At 45.3% G+C, this 17,936-nt stretch overlaps 1 protein-coding gene across 1 annotated transcript in view; it reads right to left on the bottom strand.

Moving 5' to 3' along the window:
• pcsk5b (proprotein convertase subtilisin/kexin type 5b) overlaps positions 1–17,936 on the bottom strand; it is a 348,074-nt gene that overhangs the window by 44,495 nt on the left and 285,643 nt on the right. Inside the window, exons 28-30 of the mRNA XM_067983096.1 lie at positions 16,071–16,157; positions 10,174–10,375; positions 2,401–2,621 (exon numbers count right to left, since the gene is read on the bottom strand). Coding sequence (XP_067839197.1) covers positions 2,401–2,621; positions 10,174–10,375; positions 16,071–16,157 — 510 coding nt within the window. The remainder of the gene's footprint in view (positions 1–2,400; positions 2,622–10,173; positions 10,376–16,070; positions 16,158–17,936) is intronic.

Here is a 17,936-nt window from a genome sequence, read left to right as displayed (position 1 = left end):
CACCTCCAACGCACCCGCAATTGCCCCCTAAAATCACCCCCATCGAGTCAAGGGCAAAGAGGTTTTGATAACAATTGTCTTGTACAAATTTAAGCCGGAGTACTGTATGCAGTTTTGAGCATCCAATTATAGAAAGGACATTAAAATCATAAACAGCATAGAGTATGAAGTTATGTAGAGATACTTGAAATACTGGGACTATTTCCACTGGAGCAGAGAAGGCCAAAAGAAGATTTCTTCAAGGTCTTTTAAATTCTGAAGGATTTTGATAAGGCAAATAGGGAAGGACTACTTTGTGTGGTGGGGGTCATCAATTTACAAGCGTTACTTAAAGAGTGAGGAGAGGGGTTAGAAGAAACTTCTTTATGCAGAGAGTCATTGGAGCATGGAATGCTTTGCCACAGGGAATAGTTGAGATAGAGACCATTGCATCTTTTAATGGAAAAGTGGCTAAACATTTGAAGCAGAGGAGGACACAGGACTATGGGGAGAGAGCAGGACAGTGGGATATAGTTTTGAATTGCTCTAGAAAATAGCCCGTTCAAACACTATGGGGGAAAAATTTGATGGGGCCGTTTTTGGACGCGGGTAGCGCGATGCGCTACCACCCTGCGCCCAATGGTCCCTGCACAAGCAGGACACAAGTCTGGACCCACTGGAGCACTTACCTGCAATCAGCGCTCCTTTCCAGGCCTTGCATGTGGAATCAATGCAACTAGCACTTTCCACCACCAGAGGGAGCGCAATCTCTTAAAGGGAGGATCCTTTTTTAGAAATCTCTTAAAGGTAGCTGGTACCTGTTATTTGCTGAAAATAACAGTCTACTGTCTGCATAGAGTCTGAATGGTGATCAGACATCGCACATGTAAAACACAGATGCAGGTCCTATCCCTATGTTTACACATTGATGAGTTATGTTAAAACATTGAATAAAGGTTGCACACTACTAAATCCCACATCCTCTAATCTGCCCGCCAGACCTCACCAATCTGCCGATCTGAGTTGGCACGAGGCCAGCGAGAGTGTGTGCACCAAGGTTCTCTGCTGATGCACTAGAGGCCTTGGGTGTAAGAGGTGGACAGAAGGAGGGACATCCTATATCAGTAGGGGGGTCAAGAAGCCCTCCAGACATATACTCAAAAGGCAGTGGGAGGCAGCGGGAAACAAAATCAATGCCAGGCGCACAGCACCATGAACATGGATGCAGTGCAGGAAGAAGTTCAATGCTTTGACAAGAGCAGTCAAGGTGAGTGAGGTCAACTGTCAAGTGCCGTCTCCTACCAGCTGCACCACACACTAAACCCTCCATCCCCCACATACCAATAAACTCTTTCCATCAGTACTCAACTCTTCCAATCAGATGCTTCCTCTCACCCTTACACATTACCACTGTTTCAAGCCGCCCACCCAAAACTCACAGGCCACACACAGTGGCAGCTATTCAACCATGACAGGTACATCACCCAGACATACGTCCCGCTTTCTTGCAGGAGAAGGTGGCGCATATCAAGAGACAGCAAGTGGCAGTGGCATTTAGCCCCTCGAACCTGTTCTACCATTCAATGAGATCATGGTGGACCTGTGACCTAACTCCCTATACCTGTCTTAGCCCCATATCCCTTAATACCCTTGGTTCACAGAAATCTATCAATCTCAGATTTAACATTCACAATTGAGCTAGCATCAACTGCCGTCTGCAGAAGAGCGTTCCAAACATCTCCCACCCTTTGCATGTAGAAGCATTTCCTAACTTCACTCCTGCAGGTCCTGGCTCTAAATGTTAGGCTATGTCCCCAAGTCCTAGTATTAAAGTCTAGGAGACCTCCAAAAACAGTTAGAAATGTCTCGGCAGCCAGAAGTAATAATCCAGCCACTAACTTGTAAATTGCGCTGGTGGGGGGTCCTCCAGGCACACTAAGACACATTCACATGGTTGGGGTTAAGACAGTGTGTTGAGTTGAGCATTAAGTTCCAAAATTGTGTCTATCACTTTAAATCAGCGTTGCACACTAATTGAAGCCATTTTTTCCCTACTTTACATGGTTTAAGCGTTTGTTATCTGCGCCTGCGCTAACTCCTATACCAAGATAACGTCTGGCGCATGTCATGCAGGAAATGTTCGTGAGCATCCAAGACGCCACCTTGGATGTCGGAGAGGCCGTGTAGCACCGAAACAATGGCCCAATCTAGCGTGTAGCACCGAAACAATGGCCCAATCTAGCGTCCTAGGGGTCAAATGGGCTTCTGCTGTGCTGTAAACCTCTATGGTTCTTTGAGGTGTTCACTAGTAAATGAAAAACATCAGCCAAACATTTTTGTCTTGAAGTCTGTGCCCTTTTAAAGAAAAGATGAAGAAAAATATCAGGGATTTTTTTTAAAATGTGGATTGTGCAGCCCTACCTGTACAACCATTTTCATTGCACTCTTCACAGTTTATAGGACAGCGTTTGCAAATTCCTTCAGGACTGGCATGGTGCTTGCTGGAACATTTCATTTTGCAGCTTTTGTTGTCCAGTATGAAGGGCTTGATGCAGGATTGGCAGTTTGTAGGACTAGCTTCACAAGTCTCACAGGCATCAGCACACTTTGCACATGTATTCTCTGTTCTTATAAAATGTCCTCTAACAAAATGAGATATAATTCATTAGATACACATTCTACAATGAAAAGGTAACAGACTATAATTGAATTCAAGTATCAACTAAACTCAACAAGCCATAGCATACATTGCCACTTCTCAAAATATTTTAACATGTTCAAAATTCAGGAGAAATGTCAGGAAATATTAACTCTTGAGCAGGCTGGAACTTCAGAACTCCTCACTCTAGGGCTGCAGTGAGGGCAGCCGCACCTATCCAAAAGGACAGTAGTCTCAGAATCTTGTCTAGATTTGGTCTCGCTGCTCTGTGGATCCCATCAGTTCCTACCTCGGCTAGATCATATAGTTTTAACACAGAAACTAGTACTGGTTCAGATGAAAGATCTGCAGAGCTGTCAATATTGGGCAAAACCAAGGTTGTGAGATTTTCAACCATCAATCATGAACTTGGAGGTGACGCTCCACACCAAAAACATAAACATGGTTCAAAGCGACAAACTGCATCCATTAGATGGGCTGAGGTGGATAATGACACAGGCATAGGAACAATTTGCTAGCTTGCAGTTGATTGATTAAATTTCATATTTGTTACATTTCGTATTCATAAAACAGCAACAAATTAAAATGTGAGCTGTGAGTAAAATATCCCAATAAGAAGCAGAAACTGATCCAAGCAAATGACTCAAAAGATGCTTTCAAATTTTTTTGGCCACTATTTTTTTCCTCAGTAGCAATTTCTAATGTTCAAAATAACATAACTTAAAAAATACAAATTTCAGAATAAAATGATTAAAATTGTCTTTTGTATCTTTATTTACACTTTTATTCAGAGGACTAAGCCTCTTTGATATCAAGCAGTCAGCTGAAGACAGGCATCAATTACACCTGTGCCTACAATTGCCAGGATTCTGCAATGTGAACACATGTAGTGTGGAGAATCTGCCAGGATACATCAGGATGATTCTCTCAGTACAAGAACTTGAACCATGTAAAAACGTAAAGCAAAAAAATGAAGATGCCGAAAATCTGAAACAAAAATGGAAATGCGAGAAACATTCAGATGATCAGACAGCTTCCGTGGAGAGAATAGACAAGTTAACATTTCAGGTGTGAACCCTTTATCAGAACTAGAAGATATTACAGATGAACGAACAGCATTTAAAAAGGAACAGAATAAAGGAAAAGGGGAGGAATGCACATACAAACACGAGAAAAGAAACATTAACATGAGACAATAGGAAGCATAATGAGGGAAATCAAAGAAATTAGAGGCAATAACAAGACACAGAGAGCATGTGAATAGCTGAGGAGATAGGGAATGAGCCAGGTAGAAATGGAAGCACAAAAACCTGGCCAAGCAGAGCAGGCTTCAGCAGCCCAGGAGCCTAATAGAAGAAAAAAGTAGGTCGTTAACAAGGATACAGACTGCCCTGCGGGTTCCAACAGAGGGCCCCCACCCCAAGCACAAACCCGTTCCTCACCCCTCCCGAAATATCAGCACATCACCAGGAACTCCTGCTGTAAAGAAAGTGGGAGCTATAGTTAAGGTCTGCAGTTGTTAAAGTTAATATTAAAGTCAAAGGGCTGCAAAGTGCTGTTCCTCAAGCTTGCATTGAGCTACATTGGAACAATATAGAAGGCCAAAGAAGGTCAGAGTGGGAGAGCAATTGAAGTGGCAGGGAGCTTGGGGTTGCACTTGTGCACAGATTGGAGGTGTTCAGCAAAACAGCCACCTAATCTACGTTTGTCTCCCCATTGTAGAAGAGACTACATCATAAGCAGAAAATACAGTATACTATGTTGGATGAAGCACATGTAAATTGCTGTGTTACGCAGAAAGAGTATTTGAGGCCCTGGACAGTGGTGTGAAGACTTGAAGCATGTCTTTCTTTAGGTTATAACAGTTATTATGTATGTTTTTGTTGTTCCAAATAATTTCAAAAAAATGAACTTTAGAAATTTTTACAGTGTCAACTAGCATGGGAGGCAGGAAAGGAAGTTGGGTGCTCAGAGTTTAGTAGGAATGGGGTCAAAGGTGCAGGAGTAGATTTCACAGATAAGATGAGCTTGGATGGATTTTTATCCTGAAATGCAATTCTTTTGAAATACAAAATCCCCCATTGACATTTTTAAAGCTTTGTTCAATATGTATTTCATCTGAGGGCTCCCAAAGGTAACAATCAAATTCAGCATATTTGCCATCCTTTAAAAAAGATCAAATTGCACAGAAATAAATTGAGCATGTGTTTTTCTACAACAATGCTGAACTTCTAGTCAAACTCTGCACAGGAAGTAGCAGACAGCAAGAGGTGGACTTCATAAATGTAGAGAAAACATGCACAGGCTTGTGAAACAGAAATATTCTGGTTTTTATAAATATATGTCTAAAAAGCTTTTTATTTGAACAATACAAGGTTAGTTAAAAATATATACAGCCTACACCACACAAAAGTTAATACTGGTAGGTGTACCATCATAGAATCATAGAATGGTTACAGCAGAGAAGGAGGCCATTTGGTCCATCGAGCCTGTGCCGGCTCTTTGTAAGAGCAATCCAGTCAGTCCCATTCCTCCGCTCATTCCCCGTAGCCCTGCAAATTTTTTGCCTTTGAGTATTTATCTGATTCCTTTTTGGAAGCCATGAGTGAATTCTCCTCCACCACCCTTTCAGGCAGCGCATTCCAGATCATAACTACTCACTGCATAAAAAAGGTTTTCCTCATGTCGCCTTTGGTTCTTGCAATCACCTTAAATCTATGTCCTCTGGTTCTCGATCTTTCCACTAATGGGAACAGTTTCTCTTTATTTACTTTATCTAAACCCTTCATGATTTTGAACACGTCTATCAAATCTCCTCTTAACCTTCTCTGCTCTAAGGAGAACAACTGCAGCTTCTCCAGTCTATCCACATAACTGAAGTCCCTCATCCCTGGAACCATTCTAGTAAACAACACGGACACGGTGGGATGAATGGCCACCTTCTGTGCCGTAACTTTCTATGATTCTGTGATTCTAAATCTTTTCTGCACCCTCTCTAAGACCTTCACATCCTTCCTAAAGTGCAGTGCCCAGAATTCGATACAATACTCCAGTTGGCCGAACCAGTGTTTTATAAAGGTTCATCATAACGTCCTTGCTTTTGTACTCTATGGGGTTGTTTTTAGGAGGCAATTGCGGGTGCGTTGGGGGCAGGGGGGCTCCAAAAATCGCTGAAATCCCGTTCATGTTTGGAAGCCGGCTCCAACCCGCCGACTTCCGAGTTTCCCAGGAACCCACCTGTGAGCATGCGGGCAACCCGAAAACAGAAGTCCTGTCGGCAATTAAAGCTGGCGGGATGATAGTTAGAGAGCCAAATGTACCTCATTAAGGTACTTAAGGCACTTTACCTATGACAGATTAAATACTTAGAAAGATTTTTAAACTTACCTGGGCGGCTTGCCCACCGCTCTGATTCACGCCTGGTGAAACCAGGGACAGATCAGGGAACAAGAAACTAAATAAATTAAATAAAAAACCATGGAAGGAAGTGAAAACACTAAATGAACCTACCTTTGCAACCTGCTCCGATGTCCCCCGGTGTCCCCCTCTTCATCCCCCCCACCCCGATGTCCCCCTCTTCTCCCCCCTCCTGATCTTCCCCTCTCCCCCCTCCCGATCTTCCCCTCTCCGCCCCCAATCTTCCCCTTTCCCCCTCCTGATCTTCCTCCCCTCTCCCGATCTTCCCTTCTCCCCCCGATCTTCCAGTCCAGTGCCGGATCTTCTATTCTCCCCCCTCCACCCCGGTCTTCCATTCCAGCGCCGGATGACGTCTCGCTCTCGCTCTCTTTCTCGTTCCCCCCCTCACGTTGCAGCTCCTGACGGCAGTCAGCCTATCAATCAGGCTGGCTGCCGGGCGCGAAACCCGAAGAGGACGTTAATCACAATCAATCAACGTGCGATTGCCTCGGAAACGGTAAGTTTTGTTCATATGGGTTTGCCGCGCAACTTCACCCCTCCTCCCCCCCGCTGCCAACTCGCCACCATTGTAAAATCGAGCCCTATGTCTCTATTTATAAAGCCCAGGATCCCGTATGCTTTTTTAACCGCTTTCTCAACCTATCCTGCTACCTTCAAAGATTTGTGCACGTATACCCCCAGGTCTCTCTGTTCCTGCACCCCTTTTAGAATTGTACCATTTCATTTATATTGCCTCGCCTCAATGTTCCTGCCAAAATGTATCACTTCGCACTTCTCTGTGTTAAATTTCATCTGCCATATGTCTGCCCATTCCACCAGCCTGTATATGTCCTCTTGAAGTCTATCACTTTCCTCCTCACTGTTTAATACACTTCCAAGTTTTGTGCCATCTGCAAATTTTGAAATTGTGCCATGTACACCCAAGTCCAAGTCATTAATATATATCAAAAAAAGCAGTGGTCCTAGTACCTACCCCTGGGGAACAACACTGTATATTTTCCTCCAGTCCGAAAAACAACCGTTCACCACTAATGTCTGTTTCCTGTCACTTAACCAATTTCGTATCCATGCTGCCATGGCCCCTTTTATTCCATTGGCTTCAATTTTGTTGGCAAGCCTATTATGTGGCACTTTATCAAACGCCTTTTGAAAGCCCATATACACAACATCAACCGCATTGCCCTCATTGACCCTCTCTGTTACCTCATCAAAAAACTCAATCAAGTTAGTTAAACACGATTTACCTTTAACAAATCCATGCTGGCTTTCCTTAATTAACCCACACTTGTCCGAGTGGCTGTTAATTTTGTCCCGGATTATTATTTCTAAAAGCTTCCCCACCACCGAGGTTAAACTGACTGGCCTGTAGTTACTGAGTTTATCCTTACAATCTTTTTTGAACAAGGGTGTAACATTTGCAATCCTCCAGTCCTCTGGCACCACCTCCGTATCTAAGGATGTTTGGAAGATTATGGCCAGTACCTCCGCAATTTCCACCCTTTCTTCCCTCAGCAACCTGGGATGCATCCCATCCAGACCGGGTGACTTATCTACTTTAAGTACAGCTAGCCTTTCTAGTACCTCCTCTTTATCAATTTTTAGCCCATTTAGTATCTCATAAGTATAATATGAACTGGACACTGTTTACATGAGAAGCATATTCTGTGTGGGAGATGAAACCTTTTATATGCCTTAGATGTGAATAGTTGTTTTGGCAGCATTTCATAGCGTGCAGTCAGCAATGAAATGTTTGTTAAGGAAAATCCTCAACCTTCATCATGCCCGTGCTTTAGTGTCTAACAACATGTCTGCAAAATATGCATTGCCCTGTCAGTTTGGTTACCAATGTACAGTTACAATTATTTTGTAGTTAGGGAGTGCTGCACTGTCGGAGATGCCGTCTTTCGGATGAGACGTTAAACTGAGGCCCCTTCCTGAGGCCTGTCTGCCCTCTCAGTTGGAAGTAAAAGATCCCATGGAACTATTGTGAAGAAGAGCAGAGGAGTTCTGCCCGGTGTCCTGGCCAATATTTATCCCTCAACCAACATTACTAAAACAGATTATCTGGTCATTATCACATTGCTGTTTGTGGGACAAATTGACTGCCGTGTTTCCTACATTACAACAGTGACAACTCTTCAAAAGTAATTAGCTGGCTGTAAAGCCCTTTGGGACATCCTGAGGTCATGGAAGGCACTGTGTAAATACAAGTCTTTCTTTCTTCTTTAGTTAGAGTCACCCACATTTTACAACAACCTCATTCATTGCAAGTCTTACTGCTTTATTGTTTTAAATGCTTATTTAATTGTAAAATTAGTGCTGTATAATGCTATTACAGCATTCTGTTCTGTAATGGATTTTGAAGCTCAGTTTAGTGCAGGAGCCTATGAACTCTTGAGTTACATTTAGTGAAACTCCAGGCATGTGTAGTGCTGGAAGTGTAAAGCTGGACAGGATACATCAGCCTGAGACAGCATTGAGTGCTGATTAAAATGGAACCTGTGATTACATTTGGGGTGATTTTAAACCCCAAGAACGGGTGGGTTGGGGGCGGGTGGGAGTTGAAAATAGTTTTTTTTTGGGTTGCAACTGCAAAATTTTCGGACTTTGCATTCCCAGTGGGAAGTCTGTACTTTTACACGCTGGCGTTAAACCCGGAAATAAAGCCGGGTTGCGGTCGCGACCCAAAATACAACTATTTTCAACTCCCACCTGCCCCTAACCCACCCGTTAGTGGAGTTTAAAATCACCCCCAATGCATTTCAGCGCAACCTATTTGTCTGACATTTTGTATTTCCCCAGTCACCCACCTCTGTCTCATTCTAATCCTATTGTACACTGTAGTTAGAATGCTTTAAACTTCTGTACATATACAATCTGCACTTTGATTAAACTCAGAGGAATGCACGTCACTGATAGTCTTTTTGATGGTGAAAAGGAAGCATTTTGGCTTTTTGGTTAAGAAATATGTTTATAAGGATCTTTAGCATCATCTTTTATGATAGTCAAGGAGTTCTTTATAGAGGAATGTCTTTTTTTTCCCCTGCCTAACAAAAAACTTTATTTACAGAATTGGAAACAAATTCCATGTTGCTGTGGTTGTTTTATATTTTTTGTATTTCAAGGCTAGAGGATGTATTTATATTCCAGAATAAATTATTTTGGTGTTCAAAAGCTGAAATGCTAAAAATGCACCAGTGTCAAAAATCAATATTAACTGAGAAGTAAATTTTGCACAATCAGAGCTCACTTCCCCTTTCAAAAATTCTTAATTCCACTACTGCAAAATTGCATTTTTGTGTACTATATTATTTTCTACATTGTAACACAACTGACGTTGACATCTTCCTGCACTCCCATTGTAACTAATTCTTTTCACACGTCATTAATTAAACCACTGGGTTTCAGTTTTTTGGAAAAATAACCTGAATTGCAGAATGTGATCCCAAAACGATAATAAAAATCCTGACATCCAGTGTAATGTAAAGGAATTCAACTTATTCAGCTGTTTTGAAACAGTGGCCTTGGGTCATAGACCTTTCTTCAGAGCTCTTTTTCAGTTGTCAGCTTTTTGGGCTTATGTTAGATTTTTTTGAAGCTGTTCATCAGCTTTTCCTAGTTTTGTAGGTTGGTGTGTATTCTCTCTCATTACCATTCAATTTTACACTTGGTGAAGATAGCAAGCCAAGTGTACATATTATACTTATCTCCACACTTCATGCCCTTTGTCCTCCAAATTGCTACTTCTTTCAGAGTTAAAAACCAGAGTAAATATTCCAAGAATGGATAGTGATGGGAGTGTGTTTTTTTAAGCAAAGGCAATACTTTACTTGTCCACTTAGCACACAACACAACAGTGAATCAGATTGGTACGAGATGCACAAATACTGTTCAGAGATCTCCAACTACTGGAATTTCAAAGTACTACATTGATAGTTAAACTAACCTGGATTAAAGTTAAATATTTCTGGAGAATTTGTACGATACTGGTAATTTACATTGCAATCTTCAGTTTATACTTGAATTTGTTACTGTATTAATACACAGCAAAGATATTTTTTCACTACCCTGGAGTAATTGTGATTGTTAATGATGCACTAATGAAAGGAAACACTTACGATGGACATTCACTTAAACATTTCCCTTCATGCAGGTAAAGTGGTCGGTGTCGTACTGTGATGCACTGCTGGCAGTTATTCTTGTTTCCTGAACAGATCTCACAGCCTTCTTCACACTGCTCACACTTTTCACTAATTGAATTGGCAAAGCTTTGTTTCGGGCAGTCCTTGACACAAGTGTTATTGTTGCTCAGGTACAATCCTAGATATCACAAAAAAAGGTTTCTAAATTATGCTTTTTTTTTGCAATCACACATACAATTGCAGCAAGGGAGGCAGGAAGTAATTAAGAGTGGAAAGCTCAAGGTGTATAGAGATGATGGAGGCCATTTTGCCCATCTTAGTTCATCCAGCCAAAAACAAAAACAAATGCCTAAGGGCAATTTTTAACTACCTCTGCCTGGCGGAAAGCGAGCGGAAAGGGAGTTAAAATTAAGCAGCTCTATTAGCCACTCAATTCCTGCCATGCAGCAGGTTGAACCCCGTTGTTTTTGCCGGTGGGTGATGCTCCTGCCTGATCCATGCAAGATTGGACCCCAATGGCATTTTAACAGCGAATTGAATAGGTAAGAAGCAAAGGCCCTGAAAGGTAAGTTTTAAACTTACCTTTGTGGGGTGAGGAGAAACAGGAGTGAGATCCTGTTGAATTCACCTCCCCCCACCACGATTTATCTGAGGCAACATGTATATGAGGCTGGCAGTTAACATCAACCAGGCATCCCAAGGAGTCTCCCGGGCAGGTGACCGTCACGTCCCACCGGCTTCTCACCTGGGAGTTAAAATGTGTCCTCTACGGTCTCCCATCACACCGTCTAATGGACTCTTGAACAGCAACACCACTTTGTGCCTGTACTCCCTAGTCGTAATGTCATGAAGTAATGCTCCAAGTTTACCTTGTGTATCCCTCTCTCCCTCCCTCCGTCATAATTCTGAATTGGAGCCAGAAAAGGGTTGTGCCCCAAGTTCCTCATCCCCTCCCAACCCCGCCCCCCCCCCCCTCCCCCCCCCGCCGCCCCCCCCCCCCCCGCTCCTTTGCCCAGATTGCTCAATTTCTGTGTCAAAAAACAGGAAGAATTTTGGGGCTATGATTTTCATGTATTTGAAATCACAAACTTCTCTGATTGAACTATAAAAAAATAATTAAAATTGGCCATTTTTTATTGTTTGTGTTACTATAACAGAGTGAGAGAGGAACGATATGTAAACCATAGGATGTTGAGAGCTCTGCATTCGGGATAGGGATACCACTTTAAGAAGTTATATACCATCACAGAAGCCAGTCTTCAGCCAATTCAATTCACTCCACGTGATATCAAGAAACGGCTGAGTGCACTGGATACATCAAAGGCTATGGGCCCCGACAACATCCCAGCTGTAGTGCTGAAGACTTGTGCTCCAGAACTAGCTGCGCCTCTAGCCAAGCTGTTCCAATACAGCTACAACACTGGCATCTATCCGACAATGTGGAAAATTGCCCAGGTATGTCCTGTCCACAAAAAGCAGGACAAATCCAATCCGGCCAATAACCGCCCCATCAGTCTACTCTCAATCATCAGCAAAGTGATGGAAGGTGTCGTCGACAGTGCTATTAAGCGGCACTTACTCACCAATAACCTGCTCACCGATGCTCAGTTTGGGTTCCACCAGGACCACTCGGCTCCAGACCTCATTACAGCCTTGGTCCAAACATGGACAAAAGAGCTGAATTCCAGAGGTGAGGTGAGAGTTACTGCCCTTGACATCAAGGCAGCATTTGACCGAGTGTGGCACCAAGGAGCCCTAGTAAAATTGAAGTCAATGGGAATCAGGGGGAAAACTCTCCAGTGGCTGGAGTCATACCTAGCACAAAGGAAGATGATAGTGGCTGTTGGAGGCCAATCATCTCAGCTCCAGGACATTGCTGCAGGAGTTCCTCAGGGCAGTGTCCTAGGCCCAACCATCTTCAGCTGCTTCATCAATGACCTTCCCTCCATCATAAGGTCAGAAATGGGGATGTTCGCTGATGATTGCACAGTGTTCAGTTCCATTCGCAACCCCTCAGATAATGAAGCAGTTCGTGCCCGCATGCAGCAAGACCTGGACAACATCCAGGCTTCGGCTGATAAGTGGCAAGTAACATTCGCGCCAGACAAGTGCCAATGACCATCTCCAACAAGAGAGAGTCTAACCACCTCCCCTTGACATTCAATGGCATTACCATCGCCGAATCCCCTACCATCAACATCCTTGGGGTCACCATTGACCAGAAACTTAACTGGACCAGCCATATAAATACTGGCTACAAGAGCAGGTCAGAGGCTGGGTATTCTGTGGCGAGTGACTCACTTCCTGACTCCCCAAAGCCTTTCCGCTTCTACAAGTACAAGTCAGGAGTGTGATGGAATACTCTCCACTTGCCTGGATGAATGCAGCTCCAACAACACTCAAGAAGCTCGACACCAACCAGGACAAAGCAGCCCGCTTGATTGGCACCCCATCCACCACCCTAAACATTCACTCCCTTCACCACCGGTGCACAGCGGCTGCAGTGTACCATCCACAGGATGCACTGCAGCAACTCGCCAAGGCTTCTTCGACAGCACCTTCCAAACCCGTGACCTCTACCGCCTAGAAGGACAAGGGCAGCAGGCACATGGGAACAACACCACCTACACGTTCCCCTCCAAGTCACACACCATCCCGACTTGGAAATATATCGCCGTTCCTTCATCGTCGCTGGGTCAAAATCCTGGAACTCCCTTCCTAACAGCACTGTGGGAGAACCTTCACCACACGGACTGCAGCAGTTCAAGAAGGCAGCTCACCGCCACCTTCTCAAGGGCAATCAGGGATGGGCAATAAATGCCGGCCTCGCCAGCGAGGCCCACATCCCATGAACGAATAAAAATAAAAGGTGGGATAGCTTTAAGAAATTATTGACCTTAATTGCCTTTAACGACTCCCAGCCTGTAAGAATAAAAGGCTGGGGAATGGTTGAGGAACTGGGTGAGTGGGAGTTTGCAGAGGAAGGAACTGGGGGAGTGGGAGTTTGAAGAGGAAGAAACTGGGGGAGTGGGAGTTTGAAGAGGAAGAAACTGGGGGAGTGGGAGTTTGAAGAGGAAGGAACTGGGGGAGTGGGAGTTTGAAGAGGAAGGAACTGGGGGAGTGGGAGTTTGAAGAGGAAGGAACTGGGGGAGTGGGAGTTTGAAGAGGAAGGAACTGGGGGAGTGGGAGTTTGAAGAGGAAGGAACTGGGGGAGTGGGAGTTTGAAGAGGAAGGAACGGCAGGAGGGGGGATTTTAAAGAGGAAGGAACGGTGGGGGAGGGGAATTTGAAGTGGAAGGAACCGGGGGAGGGGGCGGAGTTTGAAGAGGAAGGAACCGAGGGGGCGGAGTTTGAAGACGAAGGAAACGAGGTGGGGGGGGAGAGTTTGAAGATGAAGGAATGGGGGGGGGTAGTTTGAAGAGGAAGGAACTGAGTGGGGGGAGTTTGAAGAGGAAGGAACTGAGGGGGGGGGGGGGGGAGTTTGAAGAAGAAGGCACCGGAATTGGGGGGAGGTGTTTGAAGAGGAAGGAACCGAGGGAGGGGGGAGTTGAAGTGGAAGGATCCGAGGGGGCGGAGTTTGAAGAGGAAGGAAACCGGGGGTTGGTGGGAGGGGTGGGGCGGAGTTTGAAGAGAAAGGAACCGGGGCGGTGGGGGGGGGGGGAGTTAGAAGAGGAAGGAACCGGGGGGGTCTGAATAGAAAGGAATTGGGGGGGCGGGGGGGGGGGAGTTTGGTGAGGAAGGAACCGGGGGGGGGTGGAGTTTGGTGAGGAAGGAACCGGGGGGGTGGGGGTTTGAAGAGGAAGGAACCGGGGGGGTGGGGGTTTGAAGAGGAAGGAACCGAGGGGAGGGCGGGGGGGAGATAGAAGAGTAAGGAACCGAGGGGGCGGAGTTTGAAGAGGAAGGAAACGAGGGGGGGGGGAGTTTGAAGAGGAAGGAACCAAGTGGGGGGGGAGAGTTTGAAGAGGAAGCAACCGGGGTGGGTGGGCGGGGAGTTTGAAGAGGAAGGAAACGAGGGGGGGGGGAGTTTGAAGAGGAAGGAACCAAGTGGGGGGGGAGAGTTTGAAGAGGAAGCAACCGGGGTGGGTGGGCGGGGAGTTTGAAGTGGAAGGAACCGGGGTGGGTGGGGGGGGGGGTTTGAAGAGGAAGGAACCGGGTGGGGGGGGTCTGAAGAGGAAGGATCTGGGGGGTGTCTGACGAGGAAGGAACTGAGGGGGGGGGGGGAGTTTGAAGTTGAAGGAACCGAGGTGGGGGGGTGGAGTTTGAAGAGGAAGGAACTGACAGGGGGGGGGGGGGAGTTTGAAGAGGAAGGAACTGAGGGGGGATTTTGAAGAGGTAGGAACTGGGGTAGGGGGGTAGTTTGAAGAGGAAGGAACTGGAGGTGGGGGGAGTTTGAAGAGGAAGGAACTGAGGGGGGGGGAGTTTGAAGAGGTATGAACTGAGGGGGGGGGAGTTTGAAGAGGTATGAACTGAGGGGGGGGTAGTTTGAAGAGGTAGGAACTGGGGGTGGGGGGAGTTTGAAGAGGAAGGAACTGAGGGAGGGGAGTTTGAAGAGGAAGGAACTGAGGGGGGATTTTGAAGAGGTAGGAACTGGGGGAGGGGGGAGTTTGAAGAGGAAGGAACTGAGGGGGGGGGAGTTTGAAGAGGTATGAACTGAGGGGGGGGTAGTTTGAAGAGGTAGGAACTGGGGGTGGGGGGAGTTTGAAGAGGAAGGAACTGAGGGAGGGGAGTTTGAAGAGGAAGGAACTGAGGGGGGATTTTGAAGAGGTAGGAACTGGGGGTGGGGGGAGTTTGAAGAGGAAGGAACTGGCAGGGGGGGGGAGTTTGAAGAGGAAGGAACTGGCAGGGGGGGCGAGTTTGAAGAGGAAGGAACCGAGGTGGGGGGGAGTTTGAAGAGGAAAGAAATGAGGGGGCGGAGTTTGAAGAGGAAGGAACTGTGGGGGGGGGTTAGTTTGAAGAGGAAGGAACTGGGGGGGGGGGGTAGTTTGAAGAGGTAGGCTGGAAAGTAATGCCTAGCACTGTCTTGTTCATCACTGCAAGTGAAGACCCCAAGTGTGTGAATAAACCTGATCTGTTTTAGGATCTAGTCTGTGTGTCTAATTGACCTCTGGGCCCTGAGCCTGTATCAGCTTGTTACATTTTCAGTTATTAACAGAAGAACTGCTGTGTAGTTATCCTTCCCTCCAGCGGTGTCTGCTATATCATCATATCTAATGTGACATTTTTATGTTGTCTTCCTTTTGAGAAACTACATGAAGCATCGTTCTTTGGATAACTGGATTTAATCTAGTGGTTTTATCTAATCCCAGAATGATAGAATGAAGCTCTTATCTTCCTGATGGCTGCATAGCTTCCACATAAAGTGCATTGATCAATCTCAGTTCAGTTCCTAGTGGGAATGTGTATACAGCACAAAACTCTCCAAATATGGTGCAAATTGTCCCCATATTGGTTGTTTCACTCATACAGGCCATATGAATGACTGGTGAGGCAAATGGAAAAATTATAATTAGGAATGTGCATCTGTGCTTGGGATTAAGGCACATTTTAGTGATAAAGGGAACTTGTATTTAGTCTGTGTCGTACCTAACCTGGAATTGCTTGTTGCTGATAGTAGGTACCAAAATTAGAAAAGTGTTCCATTCCCCAAACACTATCAATTGATAAAGCCAGAAAAAAATTGTTACGTCTACACTTTATAAATTGACAAGAATCTTGCTTTTTGTGTGGCTCCAGAAGAAAGGAGCTACCGTATTAATGGATTTTGCTGCTAACAACTTGCCCGAGGAAGATGCAGTTTTAAGAATAACTAGCAGTGAGACAGATTGTTGATGAGATAGTCTGTTTGCAGCAAGGTGCAATCCTTGAGTTCTGTACCTGAAGGACAGCTGGTGCATTCATTCCATCCCTCTCCTGCGCAAGTCTTGCACAAGTCATCACAGGGAGCACATGATTTCTCTTCGGCTAAATGGAAATTAAAGCAATTGTTAGCACTGCTACCTGTACAGAAGATTAGGCAGTGTTTTCTCATTGCAGTTTTATTAGTGCACATGACAAAACCATATACACGGGACAGATTTTCCTCTGGGCTGCTATGGTGGTGCAACTGTGGCTGGGCAGGACTTCTGTGCCTGCACTCCTGACCTCTGCTGATTTCCTGGGGTAGGGGTCATGTTCATAATTTTGGTGGGGGCTTGGTGGCATGTTTGCTGCTGTTGGGTTGCCTGACTTAGGTGGGGAGGGGAGGGGGGAGGAAATGGTGGTGACACCTGCCGCAGCGTATCACGGCCAGTGTCTCCGACAGAAGACCAAAAAACTTAATTAAAAAAAAATAAAATCTCCTACTTTTCCTCGTACAATCAGCCACTCTTTGATCAATTGCAGTATGGTTAACTACTCCCCACCCCCACCTTAGCAGCCCTGGGATACCTGGAACATACTGGCTTTCCTCGCTTCCAGTACTGTCATTGCACAAATGACAGGAAACACATTGCATGATGTATTCCAATCACTGGCATCTCATTACACGTCATTTCTGGCAGGAAGTTGCTGATGTGCCATCAGTTGGCAGGGAACTGGCGGTAAGGATCTCACCTGATTTCCTTCCTCCGCCTGTTGTGGTTACACTGGGGAGCCAGAAGAACTGCAGAGGAAAATCTGTCCCAGGAACTTATGTTCTTTGTGTAAAGCACCATTATATAGAACCCTCAGTACCATTTTTATATATTCATTACGGGGCCGATTTTCCTGCCCCCTCAGTCGCTGCTGGACAAATTCAGCACACCTAAAGTGAACTGCGCCTGTCCAGGCCTAGGTAAACTGGAATTTCCTGAATCATTAACATGGGCCAAAGGCACCCCGGCAAAGACCCACCCCCTGGCAGGACCTAGTACTGGCAAAAGGGGGGGGGGGGGTGGAAGGGGAGGGGAGGAAAGAACAAAAGGGAAGGTCTCTGATAGGGTTGAGGGAGTGGAGACGAAGGACTTATTGAAACTGACAACTATTTCTAATTAAAGACTGAGGGATTAAGTTATCAGCAGACTATCCTGAATGATTCTTGTTGCATTTTGTGCTATGTCTAAGCATTGCAGTGAACTCCTGTGCCAGCAACACCATAAGCACATAAGAACAGTCTGTCAACAAGAATTTTGTTGGTTTAAAGCAAAAATATCCTGACGATACTGGGTCCTCAATAATCATTAATTGTAAGACCATAAGACCATAAGAGATAGGAGCAGGAGTGGGCCATTCAGCCCCTCGAGCCTGCTCCACCATTTAATGAGATCATGGTTGATCTGATTTTTTACCTCAACTCAACTTTCCCGCCCTTTCCCCATATCCTTTGATTCCCATGCTGAATAAAAATTTGTCTAACTCAGCCTTGACTGTATTCAATGACTCAGCCTCCACAGCTTTTTGGGGTAAAGAATTCCAAAGATTCACGACCCTCTGGGAGAAGAAATTCCTCCTCATTTTCGTCTTAAACGGGTGACCCCTTATTCTGAGACTATGCCCCCTAGTTTTAGATTCCCCCATGAGGGGTAACATCCTCTCAGCATCTACCCTATCGAGTGAGTCCCCTCAGAATCTTGTATGTTTCAATAAGATCTCCTCTCATTCTTCTAAACTCCAAAGAGTATAGACCCAACCTGTTCAATCTTTCCTCATAAGACAACCCTTCCATACCCGGAATCAACCTAGTGAACCTTCTCTGAACTGCCTCCAATGCAAGTATGTCCTTCC

The sequence above is a fragment of the Heptranchias perlo genome, chromosome 4 (genome assembly GCF_035084215.1).
Source record: "Heptranchias perlo isolate sHepPer1 chromosome 4, sHepPer1.hap1, whole genome shotgun sequence".
Lineage (NCBI taxonomy): Eukaryota > Metazoa > Chordata > Chondrichthyes > Hexanchiformes > Hexanchidae > Heptranchias > Heptranchias perlo.
Note: the sequence above shows the minus strand (reverse complement) of the source record. Positions and strands in the feature narration are given on the sequence as shown.